A 23,670-nucleotide genomic window follows, 5' to 3' on the forward strand; every position below is an offset into this window, starting at 1 on the left:
ACAAGTGCTAGCTGATTGTTTATGTTTTAGGGATGGAGAATCGCACTCCGCACTCTTCAGCCTTCGTCCCTGAGACGAAATAAGAAGTGTTGGGCGGAGTTTACAGGTAGGGCAAGGCATGCTGCCTGAACTTTTCCCCTCCCACAAGAATTTTCAGGACAGGCCAATCGGGAAACGAGGAGCTGGAATTCTCTTCCTTTTGCCCAATAAGAAGTCAGATGGTAGGCGTGGTCTCGGCCTTTGATTTGGGGGCCGTGATATGTAGAGTCCTGAGGGTGTGGCCAGGGAAGAGTGTGCCCGTTTCTGTACGAAGGGGGTGTGTTCTATTTTGCGAGAGGGCGTGTCCTGCAGTTGGATGGGGGCAGCTGGTGAGCGTGAGGCGGGGCCCGCGGGTTGGGTTGGGCTGCCGCGAGCCAAACGGGCAGACTTTGCCGAGCTCCGCTGTGCTGCGGCTCTGCCCGGGGAAGGCTTTGTGATTGGTTGCGGCGCGCTCGTGCCGGCGGTTGCTAAGCTCCTGTGCGCCGCCCCTCCCCCAGGTACGTGTCGCGCGCTGTCGTGTTTGCTCGGTCGCCCCCTCTGTCGGTCACTGTGCCGGCGGCGAGTCCCGGGAGGGAGCGGCCTCCTCGGAGGGACTTCGTGGGGGTTGGTGGGTGGTAAACGAGCGCGCGCGCGCGCACGCAGCAGTAGGTGAGCCCTGACGCCAGGGAAGCTTTGTGGGGGCGACGGCAGCCAGCACCGGCACTGGGCCCTCGTTAGGCCAGGGATTCGGGGAACCCAGAGGCCTCCCCAATGCTCTGTCTTGAGCTGGACCGCCTGGTGGCTTTGAAACTCCTTCCTTCCTTCCCCACGGATCCTGCCACTCTCTTCCCGCGCTCCGAATCTCCTCTCTTCGTCTTCCTCCTCCATTGGTCCTCCACAATTATCGTGTAGGGGCATCTCACCTTAGGCCTGGGCCACTGTCCTCCCTTCCCGAGGAGCGCCTGATGGTAAGGGGGGGGGAGAGAAGAGATCCGATACCGACTAGAATGCAGGTGGACGTGTGATACCGGCTGAGCAGGTGCAATTGGCGGTTGTGGCGCTTGGAGCACTGGTGTGTGTACATGTGTGTGTGTGGCACTGAGGTCCGCGGCAGGTAGGGTCGGTTGTATTAGCATGCAGTTAAAGGATCTGTGAATTGCTAGGCGGTAGGAACTGGTGGCCTCGGGGCACCCTTGATGTACTTGAGACTGGGACACTGGTCCATCCTTAATGTGTGGAGAATGAGTTTCCTGAAGAAGATTGTTGTTCTGCCATTGCCGTTTTGGGAGAGTTGCAGGCCCCTTCTCCTAAAACCCTCTGTAGTTGCCTGCCATGCTGAGGAATGAGTTTTTTGTTGGTTGGTGTTGGAACAGCAAGCTACTTTAGGCCTAGGCTAAATGTTTGTCAGTAGTTCTTTTTTCATATTATCGTTACACTGAGTCTCAGAAGGATCGGGCTATATTAGCATCTTTGTATGGTTCTCCTTTTTATGTGCAATATAACTTAGTAATGCTAGTTTTCAAGGCCCTAAATCCGTATCCACAGTTCCCTGGTTCAGAAGAAACTAGCAGTTAGTAGAATTACTTGCGTCTATTCACAATAATAGCATGCTACTTCAGATCTAAAGTGTTCCATATACACGCTCTGTAATCCTTGTAAGGTAGGGCACTAACAGTAATTCCATACTGTTCCTGCGGTCTGGACTGCGTGGCTAATTTCTACAGCTGGAAATACTAGAAACTTTATAACTACTAAGTAGGAGACCTTGCCCCCCTATAGGCACATGTTTACTTGCTGGGGCTGCTTTTGTGTCTGTATCTTGGAGAGCTAGGCCTGCAGGAATCATTGACACTGAACAGGTTAAATGCAAGTTTGTTAAAAATCAATTTATTCACCAGAGGTTCTATTGACTTGTAAAGTGATGCCTTGGAACCATTATTCTTGTAGGTAATGCCGTCATGATACCAGTAATTGCTGGCTGTTCTACCACATGCAGAATGAGCACTGCATTCCAAAAGCTTAATCCAGTACAGGCATTCAGTACAATTTATAAAAAAGCTCAGTATATTTAGAAGCGACGTGTAAGGGCGTGTTCAAACAGCAGCTTTACTGGTCTGGTGTTGTAGTGCACAATTGGAAATGCAGTAGTGACACTAGACAACGTTGGATCCTTTTTTCCTTACTCTATCCTGATTGCCCAATAATTTTGATAGCTGTGTTCATGGTCAGGGGACCAATGTGCACTGAAGCAGGAATTGGATGTGTTCGGTTAGTGTAGGGCACTCATTTGGTGTTCCGTGTGTCTCATGGATTGGAGTCTTGTGGAAATAATTCCCGACATTAGCTGAGCTGGGAATCGGTGTATACCGTTAACAAATTTAAATAATACTGAAAACATGATAGGATAGTAATAGCTACTATATATGTAGAATAACAAGTTCTTTCAAAAATGCTTGTTCAGGTAGCTTGACCAATTGAAGGTAAGGTAGGGTTTTCTAGAAAAGATAGCTTTGCCATCCACCTAACCAGAACATTTAGGAGTTGTATGCATTTTTGCCAGCAAGATAATTTCTGCCTAGAAAGTAGTATCACCAAAAGGTATAACTGAAGCTTGCTTTTTCAGTAACAAAACTGCTGTTTCAAGACTCTGGAATGGCTCTGTCTTCAACATGCTTTGTGTTTTTACATGGATTTCTAAAACAAAATCTTGGCTCTATGAGAGAGAGCGGCATTAATTTCTCCTGTTGTTCCCTCCCCCTTCCACCCAATACTTCATAGTGGGAAGTAACATTGCAACAACTTCCACTTCAATTCATATGTCACTTGCTGGTTTTCGGATAGAAGTATGACACAGGAGTTCATCTACTAAGATGTTTGGGTTGAAGACATTTATGACTTTTTAGACTTGATGACTAAGTGTCTGCTAGCTAAACAGATATGGGTGCTCAATACTCTTTGGGACAACAAAAAATTGTTGATTTTATGACAAACTAAAGATGTACTAGACCATGTGATGTTTCCTGAATGGAACCTTTGACAGTGACGTTTCCGTTCAGTGCTGTTAAAAATAGTAATTATCAGTCCTATCAAACCTTAATTCTAAGTAAATTTCCATAGGGGGAGCCACACTAATATGTTGCAGCAAAAGTGAGTGTTGTGGCACCTCAAAGACTAATGGATTTATTAGGGCATAACCTTTCATGGACTCTAGTCCTTTAGCAATCAGAGTGGGTGCCTTCTGGTTTGCTGCTGTTGGTTGAAAAACAGGGACTTCCTTACCTTTGTGTTCTACAGACCTGAACCTGATCACCGTTTGGGGGAAATTTAATCTGTGGAAATGTGTTCCCTTCTTCTGAAGAAAAGAGAGCTTCCATAGTGCACCAGGGACTGAGTATAGTAAGGACTAATGTAAGACATGCCACTGTTGTTGCATGTAGTGACTAACTCCCAAGTAGTACATGGTGTGCAGGTTAAGTGGGGCTTCTCTCTTCTGGATAAGGTGCACTGTCAGTGATTGAGGATGCTAGCCTATTGGCGTCTGAAGGGTCAAAACCATATTGGGGTATGAGAGAGAGAAGTACCTTTTGACAAGATATGTGATAGTACAGTAGCTATTATCCACACACTGATTTATGCTAGTTTGCTAATTATTAAATGATGTCGAAGCACACTAGTGTGTTGCAAATATGCCATGATAAATTAGTTAAATAAAGGCTCCTGAGTCCAAAGTATCCACCCACAGTGGAGGCTTCCTGCTGCCTCTCTGCATAATCTTTTGCTCTGTATATATCACCTTTCCTGCCCTGTATGTATCGCTTTCCAAACTGGAGGTGGATAATTTTATGCTGTCTCTGCATAAGTTGTAAGTAGGGTATTTAGTTGCTCCCCAGTTCAGAGATGCAGCCACATTACCTGCCTTCAAAGGAGGCTGCCTGTTGCATACACAGGATGCATACCCTGAAACACAAAGGGTGGAGCAATTCTTGTATGCTGTCTAAAAGTAAAACTTTGCAAGTGTAAAGCACAGGACACCTCCAATTCTAAATCTGAAAAATGCATACTTTCCCTCTTTAAAGGTTTGAAATACGTTGTGCTACTTCAACTAGAGAGTGATCAGCATAGTCCCTGTGTGCATTGCTAATCTTTTTTCTGATTTAGCATGCTGATTACCTGCAAAACACTGTGTGCAAGCAACTTAAGTGTTGAGAAGATGGCTCTGAAACTCTAGATCATTCTGGATCAATGAAATTTGAGACAGCACAGCAGTACAGGTGACCTTCCTATTTATGTGGGATTTTAATTTGTGAGCCTTTCACATATATGTAGATGCTTCCATTCCATATTTCCCTCCAGTTTTCTTACATTTGCTTCCTGCAGTTAACCTTTTGTTTAAATAGTGTGGTGGAACCTCTGGCATCAGTGTGAAGAATACATTCTTGATGCTAAATATTCTGGCCTTGTTTCAGTAAACTCTTGACATGGGAGAGAAGCCTTAGCTTTCATAAGTCTCCTTATTAATTGCAAACTTGATTGGCACTTCTTTGAGCTTAGCAGTTTAAACATCAATACATGTGAGGCCCTGCTTTTTCACTTTTCCCATGACCTCCTAGTATGTGATCAGGGAGGTTCTGGTGTAGTTTGAGTATCATTGTTCTATGAAGGTCTCATTAGAATTACTGGGATTACTAAATTCAGTTCAAGATTTCACTCTGTGACAAACTGTTGATCATAAGGCATATATCCCAAGTGGGGGCTTTTCAAAAATACTGTGTGAAGACAAAAAGTAGTTTTGATAACTACTATGATACCAAACTGTGGTGGGATTACTGAAGTACTTCAGTGTAAGAATATAATTTCTGAATGTTGAGGAGTTTTGTTTCATAACCGGTATGTGGCTGATAAAATGGAGATTTAAAGCTTTCTAAATGTCTTGGACTGCATAATCTGTGTTGTGTTTTTTTAAATAAGCAATTAAAATGTTTGATCTTTGAGGGGACTGTCAGACAATGGCGAGAAGACATGAAGTTCTAGGATATGCTAACAAAAATTAGCTGAGTTGGGATGGCATATACCTAATTTTTTTAAAAACAAATGTCTTTTAAAAATTTGGAGTTTGCTACAAAAACCCACCATCTCACCAGAGGAAGATAGCATAGGGTGGTATCTAGCTAACATGTCCCATCAGCACTAGAGATGTGAAGGCCCAGAAAAAAGCTGGAAAAATAAGGGAGAACCCCCCCCCCAGTTTTTTTTTGGGGGGGGGCTTCACATTTCTTGTCAGCATAAGGATTACTGTAGCTCAGCAGGACTTCCCTGCTCCTGCCTTGTGCCGTCCCTAAATCTGCTCTGGAGGGTTAAGGGGAAGCTCTAGAACAGATTTAGGGGGCACATGGGGAAAGTCCCATTGTGCTAGTGATAACCCTTGACCTGATGGGACTGTGACTTCATACTCCTTTGGAGCACCCATAGTTTTTCTTAAAGGAACCATGCAATAAGGCAGGAAATTTATGCCCATTAATCTAAAGTAATTTGGTGAAAAGTATTACAGAAGTTTGCATTGTTAAAACACATAAAACAAGCCTAGGTGAGAACTAATCAATACGGCTTATGTAAAGGGGACTCATGGAGTTCTTAGGTAATGTCAACAAGCATTTGGATAGAAATTATCAAGGTCTTTTCTGGTTGCTCGAAGCTGTTTACAACCACTAATCAACAATACAAATAAAATAAAAAAGGACAAAACCCAGTAATCAAACCTGAAGCTACAGAAAGGCTTCAACCAAAAACCAAATGCTAGAGAAATATGTCTTGCTTCCCTTATGAAAATAAAGCAAAGAGGGACATGTCCTAACCTTTAGGTGGTAGGATATTCAACAGTTTGAAATGAAAGCCCTGCACCCCGCGTTGTTGCTGTTGTAACTTGCCACAAAGACACTACCGGCAATAAAGCCTGTTGACTGGACCTCAGCGGAGTAGTGGTCCTTGAGGTATGTGAATGTAGGTTGTGCAAGACTTTAGAGCTGGGCTGGCTATATTTCAGCCATGCAAAAGTCAGAGGTTTCTGCACATACACATCTCTCCGTCTAGGCAAGGCAAAGGCATTATCACAGTTCGAGGACACGTTCCAGCCAGGCAAAAGCACTCAAGGAGGATGTAGAGTGGGGGGGCAGGGGGGAAGGTAAGGGGTCTGGCTTGGGACGAGTCCCAAAGGCCAAACTTGCTAACCACTGCAACTGATGCAGAACAGGATTGAATATGACTGTTTTCCAGCACCTCTCAGAAGGTTGGTGCAGCAGCATTCTGCACTAGCTGAGGAACCCCATGTAAAGTGCATTACAGTAGATTTCTGGTGGCTGCTCTTCCTGCTTCTCAAAAAGCAGGACAAGATCCAGGAATACCCTTAGTCTTTTAATATCAGCAGAATACAGAAAACCTATTAATCACAGGCAGGCCAATCTCTCTTAAAGTGTGGCCATTTTCTGTCATGTTGACTTGATTCATATTTAACCTGTTCTCCCATGTCCATTTAACCGTAGCATCCAGACACTGGTTCCGACTGGAGATCTGTTCCTGGATGCTATATTAATGTTGAGCTATATATAAGTAGGTGACGTTAGGGTATTGATGACACTCAACGGCAAAGCTATGGCAAATCTGCCATAGCTTCAAATACACATTAAACAGCATAATTGACAAGAGTCCTGTGGAACCCCACATAACTCTGAGAGAGCTAACATAGCTTCATCAGTGAGCAATCTCTCACTTTTATTGGATAAAACAGATCAAATGCCCTGTAGGGCTTTTCCTGAAACACAAGCCAGATGTTTTGGGATGTAGCAAAAAATTGTGCTCCATGGTATTACAAGTTGCTGACTGGTCCAGCAAGATCAGCAAAGCATTTCCCTTAACAATCTCCAGATAAAGATCACCAGGGCAACCTCTCTTTATACCCTGCTTGTGGATATCTGAAAGTGCCTGATCCAGTGCCCTTTTGTTTCATATTTGTAGCTTTTGTACTAGAAGTTTCATTTGTTGTCAAGTTACCAGTTCTTTTGAGCAACTTGACAATGAAAAGTTCATTGTTTTGTTCAGTAGCGAATCTTATAAATATCTCCATATTTGGAATCATTTAATTAATTGCATGTTGTGCATTGTTGTAATTAAGTTACTAAGGTAGTGAACTGCCAGATCAACTCTGAGTAATGGTTTCTCTGGTTCAGTATCCCATCTCTGATGACAGCAGTTATTCAAAAACTATGAAAATGTTCTGTCCAAATTAAATATGAAAACCAGTGTAATATGAACAAACTGGATCTAATAGACTAGCTTCGGTGTCAGATGTTAATCCTTTAACACAGAGATGAGGAATCCCTGGCTCTTTGGATGTTGTTGGAGGACAATTTCCATCATCCCTGACCATTAGCACTGATGGCTGAGACTGATGGGAGTTTGAGTCCAAGAACATCTGGAGGGCCACAGGTAGATTATCCCTCTGGTAAGTGAAATAGGTAATTACTGTTCTCACAGGGTTGTTGTGCAAGGGCCTTACAGCAGCTGTGTTTGCACGTACAAGTACATATAGAAGTGATCTTTAAAAATATCTTTTCTGGCAGCGGTTAGCTTTGGCATTCTCAAAATTATTTTAATAATAAGCTGGCCAGAGAATACCAGTTATTTGGCAACTCAGAAAATGGAGTAAATAAATAAATCGGATTGTCAAAGAAGTAACTTGCTTTTTGAAGAGTGAATGGATTGTTGGTTTCTTTGTAATTAGGAATTGGGAAACAATTAACTCTTTAGTCACATCTCCTGTGTTAGGTGTGATGCTATGGAGTGACAAGATGTCATTAAGCAGTCAGGATTCTGTCTAAGTGATTAGAGAGATTACTTATAGCTGTTTATTAGTGATGGAATATCATAACAAAAGTATGTGAAACCAGTAATGTTAATTATAGGTGGAGCTGATAGGATGCTCCTAACTCAACATGAAAGGTTGTCTAACACATATGATATTCAAGATCTTCTGTAATGATAAAATCCCTCCTCCCAAAGGATTTTGCAAAGAAACCCCAACAGACTTCAGTTTTTAAAACCTGCTGTTACAGCTTTCAAAGTAGTTAATTTTTCCTAGTGTCACTTAATGCAGTGCTGTTCATACAACTTAGGTTGCAGTCTCAAAGGTCAGGTCATTAGAAAACTTGTACATGCCAGTGATGTATAGGATTGGAAGAATACTCTGAATTCAGAAATATTGAGAACAATTAATTAGCTTGGATATAGGATTTCTGCTATCCTCAATGTAATATCATATGCATACAGGGTGGGATTCAGTTGGTACCCTTACACTTACAGAAGGACTTTTGAACCAGAGGATGTCTCCAGCTAACAGGCAAAGAGAGGAGGTGGTTTTTGCCAATAGCCCCAGTGCCCCCTTCAAAATTGGCTACAGAGTTGGGGACCATCCATAACAGGGTGGAGAGAGGTGGTGGAAGGAGAAATTGGCAGAGTGCATCTCTTCCTCTTCCATTAATGGAGGCATCTGTTGAATCTTCCGTGAGTACAATTGCGCTTCACCCATTGCCTTGAATGTGCAGTTTTTAAATCTTATGTAGTGCTCTGTTATACATATATCACTGTAATCTTGTAAGAATTGAACAGATCCCTTGTGCTTAATGTGGAAGGGTTTTTTCCATAGAACAGGGTCCTCGTGTTGCGTTACCCCCCCCCACTGGGCAGAAGGAGAGCATGGATATAACAGGTGGCACTGTAACAAGGTAGGGCTCCTACCTCAGCAGTCCTGCTGGGTCTGCTTCCTCCTCCTTTTTCACACAAATGTGAATCTGTATCTTTAATGTTATGCTAGAAGAGGCTTGGCGATCACTCATGACCGAGTAAGATTGTCTTCAAAAGGAAGTCTTTCCGTGGGAGTTTTGTTATGGAAGACGCCTGTGCGTGATTTTGTTTTACGTGGGGAGATTGGCGCACCACGATCAACACACAATCTTGACAGAAAAAGGCTTTGATCCAATGGCATGGGTACCACGACAATTGGAAGTCTTTTATCTGCTGCAGCCTTCATCCGCCTTCACAGCCGTTGTAACACACATTGTTATCCTCCACCTGTTCTGCCGTTGAGGACATTCTTGGATCGTTTTTTGTCTGGTTCCTCTCCCTTGACCTTACTGCCATGGGTGACCCTGCTGGGAGTACATGACTTTCCTAGAAGAGGATGGGTCTGGTATAAGCCAGGGCTCTTCTTGCTTATGCACTTTCCCAGAGTTTCTGAACTGAGTTCCATGCATGGATAAGCACTGATGTCTAAGACATGTCCCCTTCCCCGTTTCCAGGTTCCTGTATTCTTTCACTTGGGCACAGCAGAAAACAACTTTAGTAGTCTTGAATCCCTTGTACAACTTTAGTCTTGAATCCCTTGTAGCACTGTAACTCTTTGGCTGGGCATGGTGCTTGTTGCGGAAATCTGTTCTTGTGTACTTAATTTGTCTCCTTAGATTTACAGTGTTCCTTCCATCTCCACTTTGTCTTTTGGTTTCTAAATGTTGCAACACTGTGGGCATATTCCGATTAGTCCAAACGTACTGAATTGCTTACTCTTAATATTGGTTGTTCCACTGTAGTATCCTAAATATAGATTGGCATGCCAGTTTGGAAAGCTCTGCTAGAAAGTTGAAATATTTGGAATCCTCTGAGGATTTTTGAGAAGAACTGCAAGGGCTTACTCCATAAACTTTGTTAAAGTGACTACAGTCAGAATATGCAGCACTTACTATTCAAAGGTATTATATTTGAATTTTAATTTAGAAATGTGCTGCATGTAAGACTCCTGTCAGTGATCCAGAATGTGCTAGCTTAGTTAGTAACTCTGGGGTAAGCCACACAGTACAACTCCAGTTGTTGCTAATCTTTGCTCCAGTTTGTTTGCAAAGATAACTTCAACTTCTATGTGTGATTTTTAAAAAACCCTTAAAAGGCCTGAAAGTGGGCTACTTTAGAGGATATCTTCTCCCTTGCATGCCCTTCCTTTTCCATGAATTAAAAATCAGCTAGTGATATTCTGTTTCAAGTGCCACCAGTGTCATTCATGAGTAGATTTTGCTGTGAATAGATCTCTTTCAGTAGTGATGTCTGTGAAGTGGAACTTCCTCCCTGGGGAGATCTGCCAGGCCTATTCTCCTGAGGTTTGACAGATGGAAATTGATCTTTTTGGTTATGTGTTTGGTTCTTGAACTTGAGATTGTTCTGGCTTTTTTATTGCATTTTAATTGTTTTTAAGGGATTGTTTTTTATTTTTAAATGTGTTAAGATCCTATTACATTTATTATAAGCTGCTTTGGGGACATTGCTGTAGAAAATCAGTTTATGTTGGAATCATTGTATTTGAATATATAATCTTTGTAGCCTACAATGAAACTTCAAAACTTCATTCATTGAGCAAAAGAATTGTTGCATGGAATTAACAAAAGTGAGCCATGCCAAAAGTTCAAAACCAGTTTTCAAATGGATATAAATCAGTTCTCAGTGAACTGGTTGTCATTCTACATGCAGAGCATGTACCTGTTCAGCCCCTTAGCTTCTGCAATCAGGGTAGAACCTGTCTAAAAAAGAATAACTTCTCACCTTCCTCCCAGGTCTTTCTGGGAATTCAGTTGGCTGAGAGATTGTCCTTACAAGTGAGAGAGATGTCCACAGTGCCATACATATCTGCTGAAATAATGCCATATACAGTGAAGATTCTTTGGGAGGATATTCCAAGTTTGAGTGTCTTATAAGACAGAATCCTATGCAAACACCAACTTGGTAGGATGTAGTGCTGTATCTGGGTTTTGTCAGTGGTCTCCTGGGCTATTTGCAAACGTCCATATGCATGCTACTTCCATCTGTAATATACTGCTGGAAGAGAAAGTTTACTCTACCTGACCCTAAGCTACTGCATTAGAGGGGGGATGAGGCTTGGGAATCTAGAACGGAAGAAGCAGAATGAATAGTTGTTGTAGTTCTGTGCTCTCAGCATAAAACATCTGAATGGGCTTTTGGAAAGAAGCCGCGCTGCTGGCAACTGAGGGAGCCCCCCCCAGCAGATATTAGCAATTTATATTTATATTAGCAATTTCCTATTGGATTTTGGGATGAAACATCTTTGTTTAGTCACTTTGTTCAGGAAAATATTTTAAGTAGACATCCTGAAATAGGACAGGTCAAAGCTGGTTAATCCTTTCCCAGCCTCAGTCTCTAGAGTTCTGTTGCAGAACGCAGATCTTAAATTTTCCTATCTTATATTTCTAAGACTTGCATAGATCAATAAAATTTTCCGTAGAGAAGACTTTTTTTTAAAAAAAACCCCTAAGCTATAGGAAGTATATCTGCATCCTAATGCAGTTGTACTTAGAATGGAATGTCATGTGACATATTGCAGTGGGCTTGGCTTGGATTCATGTCGGATGTCTTGCATTTTCTGCTGTCTTCACTGCTGGCTCTGAATGTTTGAACCAGGAAAGTTAGTCTTCCATGATATTTAATAGTTTCTTTTAATAGTAGCTAAATATGTGAGTCTAAGGTAATAATAGCAGGTTTTTTAATTTTTTTTTACAAAGAGATGATTTTATGTTTTGAAAGATAGTTTGGGACAGGCCAAAGTGGAGTCAACTAGTTAAGATGGTACTGCCAACTGTCAGAACAAGAAGATTGCAAAGTCAGTTTGTATTAATCTTTTCATAATACTAGCTGGCCTGTTCAAGATTACCATCCTGCATCCAGTTATACTTCTCACACCAGCTGTTCTCTAGTGAGCCAGTTTGGGGTACCTCAAAGTGAATTCCTAATCTGTAATCTGGGAGATGCAGGATTTTGTGTGCTGTTCCCTCTACCCCAACCTTGTCATGTTCAGTGGCAAGATGTGAAGTGGGCTTGTAAACATGTTTGCATGAACACACTTATAAGCCTCCCTGCAGTTGGAAACCCTGATCACACAGGGCTCCTGTTTGCAGGGAGCCTTTTGTGTTCAAGCAAACACACTTGCATACCTTCATACCTTTCTGCTGGACATGGAAAGGTTAGTGGAAGGAGTAAGTGGGACCCCACATCTCAAACACAGATGCAGGGTAATTATGCCTGAATTATACAGCCACAAGAGTGGCTGTATACTATAGACAGCATGTATATTTGGCATTCTGCAATGTTAAATTGAAAATACCCCCATGCCATTCTGATCCTTCCCATAAACTCATTTCAAAACAAAACCTTACAAAACAGATAGTCCTGAACTCAGAAACGTTTGCTTAACAACCCTCTAAATTTTCATGGTGATACACAAAACAGAGAGAATTGAGAGTTCAAAGTGTAAAAAGAGAGAGGAAATCCAGGCCTCTTTGGGACTTTTTTCTGTCAGAGTTCTCATAATCTGTTGAAATTAATTAAAAATCAGCCATGTTCAAAGAGTACCTGTAATCCTATTACTGACCTTGCCCCATACTCTGACCTTCATCTTCTGCAGTTTAAAAGTTAAAAAAAAATGCCTGGCTGCTTTTTAATTTAAGAAATTTTGGCTTGAAAATGATAATGTCAGGCATGCTCAGTAAGAACCAACTGTCAGTGTTCTCAAAGCCAGACTCCCAGCTGCTTGGCTTGCCTAATCGGGGCCACACCCACACCAGACTTATATTTCACACGAGACAGTCATGGCTTCCCCCAGAGAATCCTGGGAAGTGTAGTTTGTGAAGGTTGCTGAGAGGAGACTTCTGTTCCCCTGACAGAGTGCCAGTGGCCAGAGTGGTTTAACAGTCAGCCGCTTTGATTGAAGCTTTGTGAGTGGAACGGCATCTTCTAGCAACTCTCAGCACCCTTCACTAACTACACTTCCCAGGATTCTTTGGGAGAAGCCATGACTACCTAAAGTGAAATAACAGTCTGGTGTGGATGTGGCCAGGGACAGCTTTGGCTTAAATTTGAGTGGGAAGCTACATGTGCCTGCTGTAGAATAAAAAGGTGGGGGAAACCCTGAAAAAGAATGATATTGTTCACAATGTTTTCCTTTTGGAAAGGAAAAGGGCTTCCCCTCTGCCCAGTGCCCACCCACCTAATCTCCTCCCCTTTCCTCTCCTCCTTGCCCCTCCCCTCCCCTCCCCCAGGTCTGTTTCACCATTCCTAAGCATGATTGCACAGAAGTAAATCCCACTGAACTCAAAAAGCATGCAAATGATCAAACCTGCCCTCCCTCCCTCTCCCCCTCCCTCTTGCCCCTTCCCCCCCGCCTTCCTTCCCCCCGCCTTCCTTCCCCCCGCCTTCCTTCCCCCCGCCTTCCTTCCCCCCGCCTTCCTTCCCCCCGCCTTCCTTCCCCCCGCCTTCCTTCCCCCCGCCTTCCTTCCCCCCGCCTTCCTTCCCCCCGCCTTCCTTCCCCCCGCCTTCCTTCCCCCCGCCTTCCTTCCCCCCGCCTTCCTTCCCCCCGCCTTCCTCCCCCCCGCCTTCCTCCCCCCCGCCTTCCTCCCCCCCGCCTTCCTCCCCCCCGCCTTCCTCCCCCCCGCCTTCCTCCCCCCCGCCTTCCTCCCCCCCGCCTTCCTCCCCCCCCGCCTTCCTCCCCCCCCGCCTTCCTTCCCCCCCGCCTTCCTCCCCCCCTCCCTTCCTTCCCCCCTCCCTTCCTTCCCCCCTCCTTCCACTACCCATCCCCTTCCAATCCCCTCCTTCCCCCCCCTCCTACCCATCCCCCATGGTCAGTTTTACCTATCATAGGACTACGACCTGGGACACCAGGGTTCGAATCCCCACACAGCCATGAAGTTCACTGAGTGACCTTGGACCAGTCACTGCCTCTCAGCCTTAGAGGAAGGCAGTGGTAAACCACCTCTGAATACCGCTTACCATGAAAACCCTATTCATAGGGTCGCCATAAGTTGGAATCAACATGAAGACTTTCATTTTCAAGCATAATTGCGTGGGAGTGGATCGCATTGAACTCAATAAGTATGCAAATTATCAAACCTACCCTCCCATCACCTCCCTTTTGCCCCTTCCCTCCCCCTTCCATCACCCCTCCCTTCACCCCTTCCCCTCCCTTCCCCCTCCCACTCCTTGTGCTCCCCTCTCCCCCTTCTTCCTTCTCTCTATTCTCCCCTCCCCCATGGTCAGTTTTACCTATCCTAGTCATGATTGCACAGGAGTAAATCCCATTGAACCCAATATGCATGCAAATGATCAGACCTGCCTTTCCCCTCCTTCCCCTCTCCTCTCCCTTCCTCCTCCCTTCTTCGTCCTCTCCCCTCTTCCTTCCTCCTCCCCTGCTTACTCCAGGCTTCCCTCCCCATGGTCAGTTTTACCAATCCTAAGCATGATTGCATGGGAGTAAGTCTCACTGAACTCAATAAGCATGCAAATGATCAAACCTACCCTCCTTGCCCCCCTCCTGCCTGCTGCCCTCTCCCTTCCTCCCCTCCCCATCCCCGTGGTCAGTTTCACCCATCCTAAGCATGATTGCAGGGGAGTAAATCTCACTGAATTCAATAAGCATGCAAATGATCAATCCATTCTCAGCAGACTTGCACAGGATCCCATTTCCTACTCTTGGACTAAAAAGCACAGAAATTCACTAATAGGCAAAAAAAACCTGGCGGTTTAAGAATGTACCTATAGTGAACAGATATTTTTATCAAACTTTAAAAAGCTGGGAAATCGGGCAGCTATAATGAATGTACCAGGGAAGCAGGAGACTTGACCTCTCTCTGAGATACTGTACTGCCCTGCAAATCGGTCAAAATGCAAACACAATTTGGATTGGTCTTTCACAGTCCAATCCACTTCCTGTGTAGCTTGGAAGAATTTGGTAACATGTGCCTCTGAGCATATGGGGAGTGGTGGTAACACCTGTCATCTCCAAAGATGGAGAATTACATTTTTGTATGTTTGTTGGTGTTCTTCTTACTTTGCTTCTTTTCTGTGTTACTACAGGACAGATTAGAGTATTTTAGTGTTAAGCAATTGGGCTTTGTTCCCACCAAAGCCTTCTTAATTTTAGCCCTTCTTAATTTAATGTGCATTGAAATGATCAATACCTGATACATGTAACTTCTGAATTTGATATTCTCACAATGAATATAGTCTGCCTTGAAGTGTATTACTTCAGACTGTATGGAGGAGTGCACGTTTGAATAATTCTCTCATGGTGGAGCTTCCTGGTTTAAAAAGCTAGTATTTTGGGGAAAACTTCTAGCTTAATTTTCTCCTTAACTTGTTTTTGATGTGAGGAAATATTCAAATGTGCTACCCCCACATGTGTTCTGAAACTGTACGCCTTTAGAAGGGCTAAATCTGGACTTAGAAGTTGGAGCGTAAAAGTAATTGATGTACAACTTTATTATTAGCTGTATGCTAAACTAGAATAAGGCTAGTTGTCAATTAGTAGCCTTTCCGTAGGGTTCAAGGTACAAAATGAACTAGCCAGAAGCAAAGAGAAGAGATGAATACTATATATTAAACTATAAGTATCTCTGTTACTCAGAAAAGTTTAGTAAAGCAATCTGAATTGCTCAAGTAAGTTTCTTTTTCGTGAGAGGTTTATTTAGGGACCCTCTCAACCTGGCTTTTCTGAGAAATTTCATTCTAGCACAAGTTAAGTTTACCTAATATGTATTCTGTCATATCAGGTGACTTCTACCTTGAGAAAATTGAAGATCTGGGATATGTTGTTCCAGTTGGCCTAACTGGCTTTATATTAAAAAGTCATAACATGTTTCCACTTATTTTGATCCATTATAAACTTTGCCCCCAAGACAAATGGAGACCATTCAGGATGATATATCTCTTGATTCTTCAAAACTTCCTTCACATCTACAGCTGGAATGTTGATGGATCATTTTAAGCTATTCGCGTTTGAACCCAGAGTAGTCTGTAATCTAAACATTTCTCACTGCGGTTAACCCATCTAAAACACAGTGCATTAGCCTTTGTTAGTTTAAACTTCATTAGCAGCTCTTTCAGTTTCTCTCCACAGACAAATTTTTATTCTTGCTATCCTACTGGTTGATACTTTGCTTTTGTTGGTTTGGTATCTTGTCTTTCTGAACAGAGTTGACAATCTTGAACAGCATTCTTGTTAGCCTGACCTGTACTTATTCTTTCTAGAAATGCCACATGTAATAAGTTCAGAAGCAGCATTTGACATCCTTGCTGCTGTATTATAACCTTGATGACTTGTTTCATCACTCAAACCCTGTAGAATTTCTTCTGTCTGTTTCTAGCCCCTAGCAAAGCATTTAGTCCCAGATGCATGACCTAAAGAAACAGCCTGCCAAGAATTAATATTAAAGTTTTTTCCCTCAAAATTCATGACTCTACTAATTTGTATCTTGGGTTGATAAATAGATGACTCAAGAGTCTGAGCATGAAAAATCAATGATTAGTCGATCCAAGTGATTACTTTAGTATTTGAAGGACTTGACAGAGAACAAATAATTTCTTCTATGAAACAGGATGGAGTGCTGTGTGATCAGAAGGAAGAATTTTGAAGAAATTTAAGTCCAGCTTAAACTGGCTTCTCAAATTTATGTTGATTTGCTTGTTCTTTTGGACTGCCTTCTGGATGAAACTTGGACTTGGTTAGGGTAGATGGTGTTTCGGACATGGAGGTGCAGGGTGCAGCTTCAAATCTTAGCTCAGTCCTGAAGCTCACTGGGAGGCTGTGAGTAAATCACTGTCTCTCAGGCTAACCTACCTTGTAGGATTGTTGAGGCTAAAATAGAGTAATTCAAAGTCTGCCACCCTGAGCTTTCAGAACGAAGGGTAGGGTGCAAATATAGTAAACTCATCTGTGTAATAAAAGGAAAAAAAATGAGATTCTCTTTAGTGCTGAACAGGACTGGTCTGGGTCTGTTTCTGTCTTTCCTGGAAAGTCAGCTAATTTGACAGACTGCTCAAGTACTTCTTTAAATAATGGTTCTTAAGTCTTGTTAGCCTCATTAGTTGGTGGCTTGGATTTCTGGGGCTGAGCCCAGACACATTAGTAGATCTGAATGCATCTTAGCAACTTTAAATTTTAATGGCTCATATCTAGGAAGAAAATGTAGAGAGGCCACAGTGGTCAGTGAAAGATTTGCACTTTTGAGGCACCATGTCCTAATTGAGGTGATGAAAACTTGAGAAGAGGATGAGGATCAGATCAAAGTGTTTACAATTAGGCTAATGTCTTGTGGCTTTGAAGCAATGTGAACTGATTTGCAAAGCACATTCATAGGCAAACAATTGTTCCATTTACAGTCCTCCCCCACCCCTCCGCCCCTTTCCACCCACTAGCTGGAAAGGAATTAGCCTTATTACCGTGACTCTGAAAGTTACTCTTCTGCTAGACTGAAACTTTCTTGAAGACCTGCTGCAAGACTCTGAAGGGCTTAACAAAAAATATTCTTTGCCAGACCCTTCTAGTATTCAAGTAGAATCATAGAGTTGGAAGGGGCCTATAAGGCCATTGAGTCCAACCTCCTGCTCAGTGCAGGAATCCAGATTAAAGCATACCCGACAGGTGGCTGTCCAGCTGCGTAATCACTGGATCTACTTGCGATCTGATTCAGTTTTTTCAAGAATGTTCATCTAAGATGTTTTATTTTTTCCATAATTAGAAACTGCAAACTAGAACACTTTGAACATGGTAAGTCAACTTTTTACCTTGATGACTTAAACAGTGCTTCCTACCACTTGATTCTCTACTTTATGATATACTATTCACTTGACGAGCTATAATCTGTGTAATTTAACTTTTGAATCTAATTTATCCTAAAAATGTTTCAAAAATGGTGTTAGCAGGGATTGCTAGGCAACACTCATTGCATAGCTCAACCATAACAGATGAAATGACCTTGACAGATCAATTCTCTTCCAGCTGTTGCTTTTTGTGTCACTTCTCAGACCTTAGTTGTCACAGGACTGGATGTACAGACTTCAGTTATCTAATTTTCTCATCTTTGAAGCAAACATTTTGTCTTATGTTGATTTTCTTGATTCATGTAAACGTGTGTCAGGTGACCTTCCAGTTCTGGAACATTTTTTTGCCAAATGTTTACCAGCTTGGAGAAGCAGCTTTGGTTAGGTTACTAAAAATGCATTTATATCAGGTTTGTAATTGCTCCTGTCAAATTGCCTGGAATTTCCCCTAGATCACTAGGCAAGGAAGCTTTTTGTAAGTTGGAAGAGGGATAGCTGACACTTTTAGTCTATTGATGTGCCAAAATTGATGTACTGTGTGGACAGGCAAGCTAAAAACACTTTTGAGGACAAGTAACTCTTGTGGACGTATCTACAAGGTTGATTAATAGAATGCTAAATTGTGGCAATTATGGTGGTGGTGGTATTATTATTATTATTATTATTATTAGTAGTAGTAGTAGTAGTGTTTTTGTTAATGTTTTTATTATTGTTAGTGTTTTTATTACCATTATCTTACTGCTATCAGTATGCATGGTGATTTGCAGAGGACAAGTTCTACCCCAAGGAGCTTACTATCTAAAATGCTTCTTTGAGTCTTTGGCAGCTGAGGTTTTAGGTTCACTTGTACAGTCACTTGAAAGGATGATATCTCTGTCAACGTGGGGCATAGTTACATATTTTTATTTTGGAGGTTAGACAAGATCTAGTCCTCATATAGAATATTCAGGATGTGTTGGTTCCCTCCCAGGCTTCTGGCTACTAGGGATGGTTGCTGGACTGACACATCTTGCATGGATGAATCACTTTGTGGTGATGTCCTGGGAGTGGAAGAGAAACTTTCTTCCAAGAGCACTTCTGTTCACCATAGCACTGTATCAGGAACTCAGACAGCTGTAGTGTGTATGCCCTTATAAAGATCATGACTGTATTTTGGCATACTAATACGGAAGGATGTCCCAAGAAACAGGTCAACAGAATAGCCATTTTCTGTTACGCATAGTAATGGCTTTGGTGGCTTCCCCACTGAGTTTCTTTCTGCCGAAAGTGCTCCCTAGATTTCCAAGATACTACAAGCTTCTGTTCTTTTTGTTCTGACAGAACTTTTTTGTTCTTCTGATTTCCTGTCAACTTGTCATCTGAGTTAAGAGTGGTTTTGAACTAGCCGAGGAGCAGCTGCCAACACAACCAGACCCTGAGCAGATGATAAAATCCCCTTGTTTTTGTGGTATATTCACCCTGTTCCTGATAGGAAATATATTGCTTCCAGGAAGAATGGAGAGGCTACAACAGCATGCTTGAACAAAGAAATGCTGCTAGCAGATATTTAGGACACTGTTATCCATCACTGTCCGTTCTGTAGTTAAATCATTTGGCATTTCAAACTGTCTTTTTGACACATGCCTGTCAAAAAGACAGTTTGACATAAAGACTGGTTTGGCCTTTGAGTTTTTCTTGAGAGGTAAAATATGCCCATGTGTTTCTAAACAGTGTCTCCATAAAGATGCATCTGGTGAATTGTGTAAGGGACCTTGTCAAAACGAAATGAGTGTTTCTTGAAATGAGCAAAAGTTGCTGTACTTTTATGTTTCAAACAATATAGCTCTAGAATTATGGGATCCCAAAAGTGGACAGCTCATTGTTCCCTTACTTACAAAATCCCTTTGAGTATTAGATTGTATAGATTCTAATACTATCAAAGTAGGGCAGGGAAAACAGACAGGAAACTATTTTTGATACCTAGTCATGCTGTGTACCTATGATAATACTGTGCACTTAGATGGGTCCATACATTTCTGGCTAGCTTTGATAGCCAACCATTTTTTTCTACTAGCCAGCTGAAGACCAATCCCATCATAATACTACAGCACTATTGTATGCCAGGTCTGGGGAACGTTTGGCCTTCCAGATGTTGCTGAAGTACAACTTCTATAATCTCTGGCCATTGGCCATGCTTGCTGTGGCTGATGGGAGTTGTAGTTCAGTAACATCAGAAGGGCCAAAGATTCCCCACATTTGATAAGCATTTTTATAGTAATTCAGGATCTATCTAGATAAATGAACACATTATGATTTCTACTTTTTCCTTTCCAATTTCAATCTTTCCCCCCACTGTAAAGGATGTATCCAACGTAGCACTAAAACAGGGTCCTGTTAGTGCAAGGATTACCGCAGGCACAATGGAATGTTCTCCCCCTCTCCTCCCCAAGTGCCTCCTAAATCTGTTCTAGGGGTTTCCCCAACCTTCTGGAGCAGAATGGAGAGGGGGAGGGGAAATCCTGTTGGCCTCATGGTAATCCTTGCACTGACAAGACAGGTTAGTTGAATACCTCCCTCATATAACTTGGTTGTATCTCAAGCTACATGACCTTAAATCCACATGAGAACAGGGCTTTCTTTCTCTGTGCTCCATTGATGCTGATGTCTGGGTTTTGCCATTTTCCTTCCCCCCCACTTCAACTTCCCTTTGCAAATCCCAGGACTTTCCTGAGAATTCTCTGACCTTCTGAGGCTTTTCTGGGGAAATGGCAGGCTGCAGTGGGGAGGAGAGTCTGGCAAAGCTCCACTGAATTAGCAGATTTCATTTGCATAACTTGAGTACAACCCATGTAATTTATTAAACTCAAATATTATAAATGCTTTTGTTTGATACAAAACCCCCAGTGTGGGCATATTTTGGCCAATAGAAAGGCCTATTCTGTTGTGCTGTCCAAGAAATTATTACAGAAGTTAATAAAGAATGACAGGTCTTTCAGTAAGTAAGAGTTATGTTGCACCTTAACTTTTGTGTGGCATGCGTATTCATAAGCTGGAGTTGGTGTCGTATACAGTTTTTAAAGTTAGATCGCTGAAACTCTTCCCACTAGATTTGGAAACCTATTCTTTGGGCTTTATTTTCTATTTAGAATTTATTATGAAACCAGGGTTTTGCTATGAAAGAACATTTAGAGTTCTCAGTATGGCCCCAAGAGGGTGGGGGTGGGGTGGGGTAAATGTGAAATCAGTTATAATACAGTGAACTCAATTGTTTGTTTGCTATTTTGTGACACTTTGGTCCTAATAATTGCCTGACACTGGATTTTGAAATTTACTGGTTGTTTCTGACTATAAACTTGTGACTTCATATCCTTTTAGGATTATAATCCTGTGCATACTTACATGGGAGTAAGCACCATTGAACTCTAGACTCAGAAGTAAGCATGCAGAGGATCACTGTATAAAACGCATTGAGCCTTGCTTCATGAAAGGTCTACTGCTAGTAAATCTTCGTATATAAGCTATAAGAGTTTACAATTAGGAGTGTTACTACTTAAATACTTGCTCCATTCTCAAGATTAAACTGGTGTTTGAGCCTGGAGCCCTGTCAAAGAAGAGAAATATTTTGCAGGGCTTGGCTGGATTCTTTACCTCCCTCCCACAGTCTGATTTTCCAGTCATAGTACAGGCTGAGCAAATGCTCAGTTAGGCATGCCCTGTCCTTTGTTTTTAGTTTAGAATCACTGGTAGCTCTGTTTAGCAAAGATAGGGTAATTGTGCCCATTCCCAAACACTTTCAGACAGACTTTCCTAGCTTCCTGCATCTCACTACATTTAGATCTTTTGCAAATGATCCAAGCAATAATAAAGTTCAATGTTTGCCTGACCATATTGTTGTCTCATTCCCTCCTTGAGGCCAAAGAAGGTGTCCATGGATTTGTGTACAGAGATGCTATAAGGAACCAACATCAGGAGAGAGTATCGTGATCAACTTGGAGGGGAAAAGTGGTGGGAGGAACTTAACCATCCCCCTATCAGCTGCTTTCCTCCCTGTTGTGGCATTTGTCTCAGAAACCCCTGCTCAAGGAGGAGGAGAGTCCAGGGAAGAAGCAGGAGGTAGCAAAGGATTAAATTACCCCAGCTATCCTTTCTCCTGCAGATAATAGGGAAAGAAAGGGGGAGTCTCCTCTTCCCTTTTAAAACAATGCAACATGCAGGAGAAGAACCCTCTCTCTTTCCCCCCCACAAAGTTATTTGTGAAGGACACAAGGTGATTTCTTATTAACTATGCTTTTGCTAAAAGTGCAGGGGCTCACCAGTTGTGATCAAGCTAATGAATTTATGAAAGCTTGTGTTCCGAAACCCCAACCACAATAGTAAGATTGGAATAGATTATACCTGCCTATGTTAATCAGAATGTGTGAAAGGTCTGTGAATTCTTGATTTGAGGTTTGTGTGTCTCTTAGTCTAAGCTAGGGAACAAGCTGAAAAACTTTAATTCATTTTGGTGTTCAGTAAACTGCTATATATTTGTACTGCTGTGGTATACTGCTTAATTCATGGGATCAGCTTTAATTTGATTTGCCATTTAAAAGCCGGTAATACAAAGTCTTACAAAGTCACATTTTCAAATGTTCCCACTGTGGGAGAGATTTACAAGGTGAATCAGTCATTTAAAGTTGATACAGTAGGGCCCCACTTATACGGTGGGTTAGGGACCAGGCCCCCACTGTAAAGCGGAAATCGCCGTAAAGCAGAACCCATTGACTTTAATGGGTTGCGTTGTGCAAACATGCTGCAAAATGCCGCAAAACAGCAAAATTAGCTTTAAAACGGGGAATTTCCCCTGATTGAAAGCCGCCGCATCAGCGGAATGCCGTAAAGCGAGGTCCTACTATATAGACATAGTCAGTTTATTTTCAAATGAATCTTATGGCATAATAAGTTGTTATTTTAGCTTGAATTGAGACCATATGTTTCTTCATAACATGCATTGCAAGACTTCTTCCATGGCTTGTTTTAAATTTAGAGTTTTTCTGAGTTTAGAAATTGTGTCCTAATTGGTCCTTTATACTCAGTGAGCCTTGTGTTTTTAGGAACAATTTTCTGTTAGGATTTTATTACTAATTAGCTGCAGGTTTGGGGGAGGGGCACACCAATCCATTAATGCAAGACAGGGACCCCCCCTCCCCAGCCCTGCTAGCTTCTTGCATAAGAGTGATGTACTATTATAATATTGGATGGCTTATATTTAATTCAGTGGTTTAGCTTTCCATTATTTTGTCATTATTTATATTGAGTACATGGAACTATGAGCAAGAATTGTAAGCCTCAAAGATAACATGGGATAAAAAGTTGTAGTGTGTTTGCTGTAATCAGTATAGGACCATTTTGGTCTTCACAAACTTGTTACTGGGCTTTTATTCCCAGAAAATTAGTATTTAGCATTTAAGAAAAGTTTGTTTTAATGCTATAGGGCAAGGCATTTGACTTGAAACCTGATTATAATTTGGCTTAAAAGAATAATACAACACTCCATGGTACTTGGCCATAGTTATCAGCTTAAATGTCCAAGGATATCTTACTGTGCTTTGAGACCATTCCTACCAGTGGAGTTCAGTAGTCAAATAATTTATAGTATTCTTGTCCCCTATCACATGAGTCTTCAGTTTGTTGGCCCACAACTGGGTTGCAGGGGAGAACCAATTGGCAAGAATACAGTAGTTTTCAATTTTTTGAAATATGCCACATGGAATCCACTTGAATTACTGTATTTATCCAAACTCTGTTTCTTTCTTTCTTTCTTTCTTTCTTTCTTTCTTTCTTTCTTTCTTTCTTTCTTTCTTTCTTTCTTTCTTTCTTTCTTTCTTTCTTTCTTTCTTTCTTTCTTTCTTTCTTTCTTTCTTTTAAAAAACACTTTAGTAAAACAGTTAGTAAATTTAAAAGTATTGATGCCTTAACGGTATGCAACAATTCCAA

At 42.0% G+C, this 23,670-nt stretch overlaps 1 protein-coding gene across 8 annotated transcripts in view; it reads left to right on the forward strand.

Annotated features, from left to right (window-relative positions):
- Positions 1-345: 345 nt before the first annotated feature.
- The window catches only part of DAG1 (dystroglycan 1), a 113,809-nt gene continuing 90,484 nt past the window's right edge, over positions 346-23,670 (forward strand). For 3 of the 8 annotated variants that reach the window (XM_061617713.1, XM_061617711.1, XM_061617719.1), the window contains exon 1: positions 574-986. Coding sequence is in view for 1 of the 8 variants with exons in the window: in XM_061617719.1 (XP_061473703.1) it covers positions 984-986 (3 nt within the window). In the remaining 7 variants the exon portion in view is untranslated. The other 5 variants (XM_061617714.1, XM_061617712.1, XM_061617716.1 and 2 more) reach the window with 4 other exon arrangements.

This window comes from Rhineura floridana, chromosome 3 (assembly GCF_030035675.1).
Source record: "Rhineura floridana isolate rRhiFlo1 chromosome 3, rRhiFlo1.hap2, whole genome shotgun sequence".
NCBI lineage: Eukaryota > Metazoa > Chordata > Lepidosauria > Squamata > Rhineuridae > Rhineura > Rhineura floridana.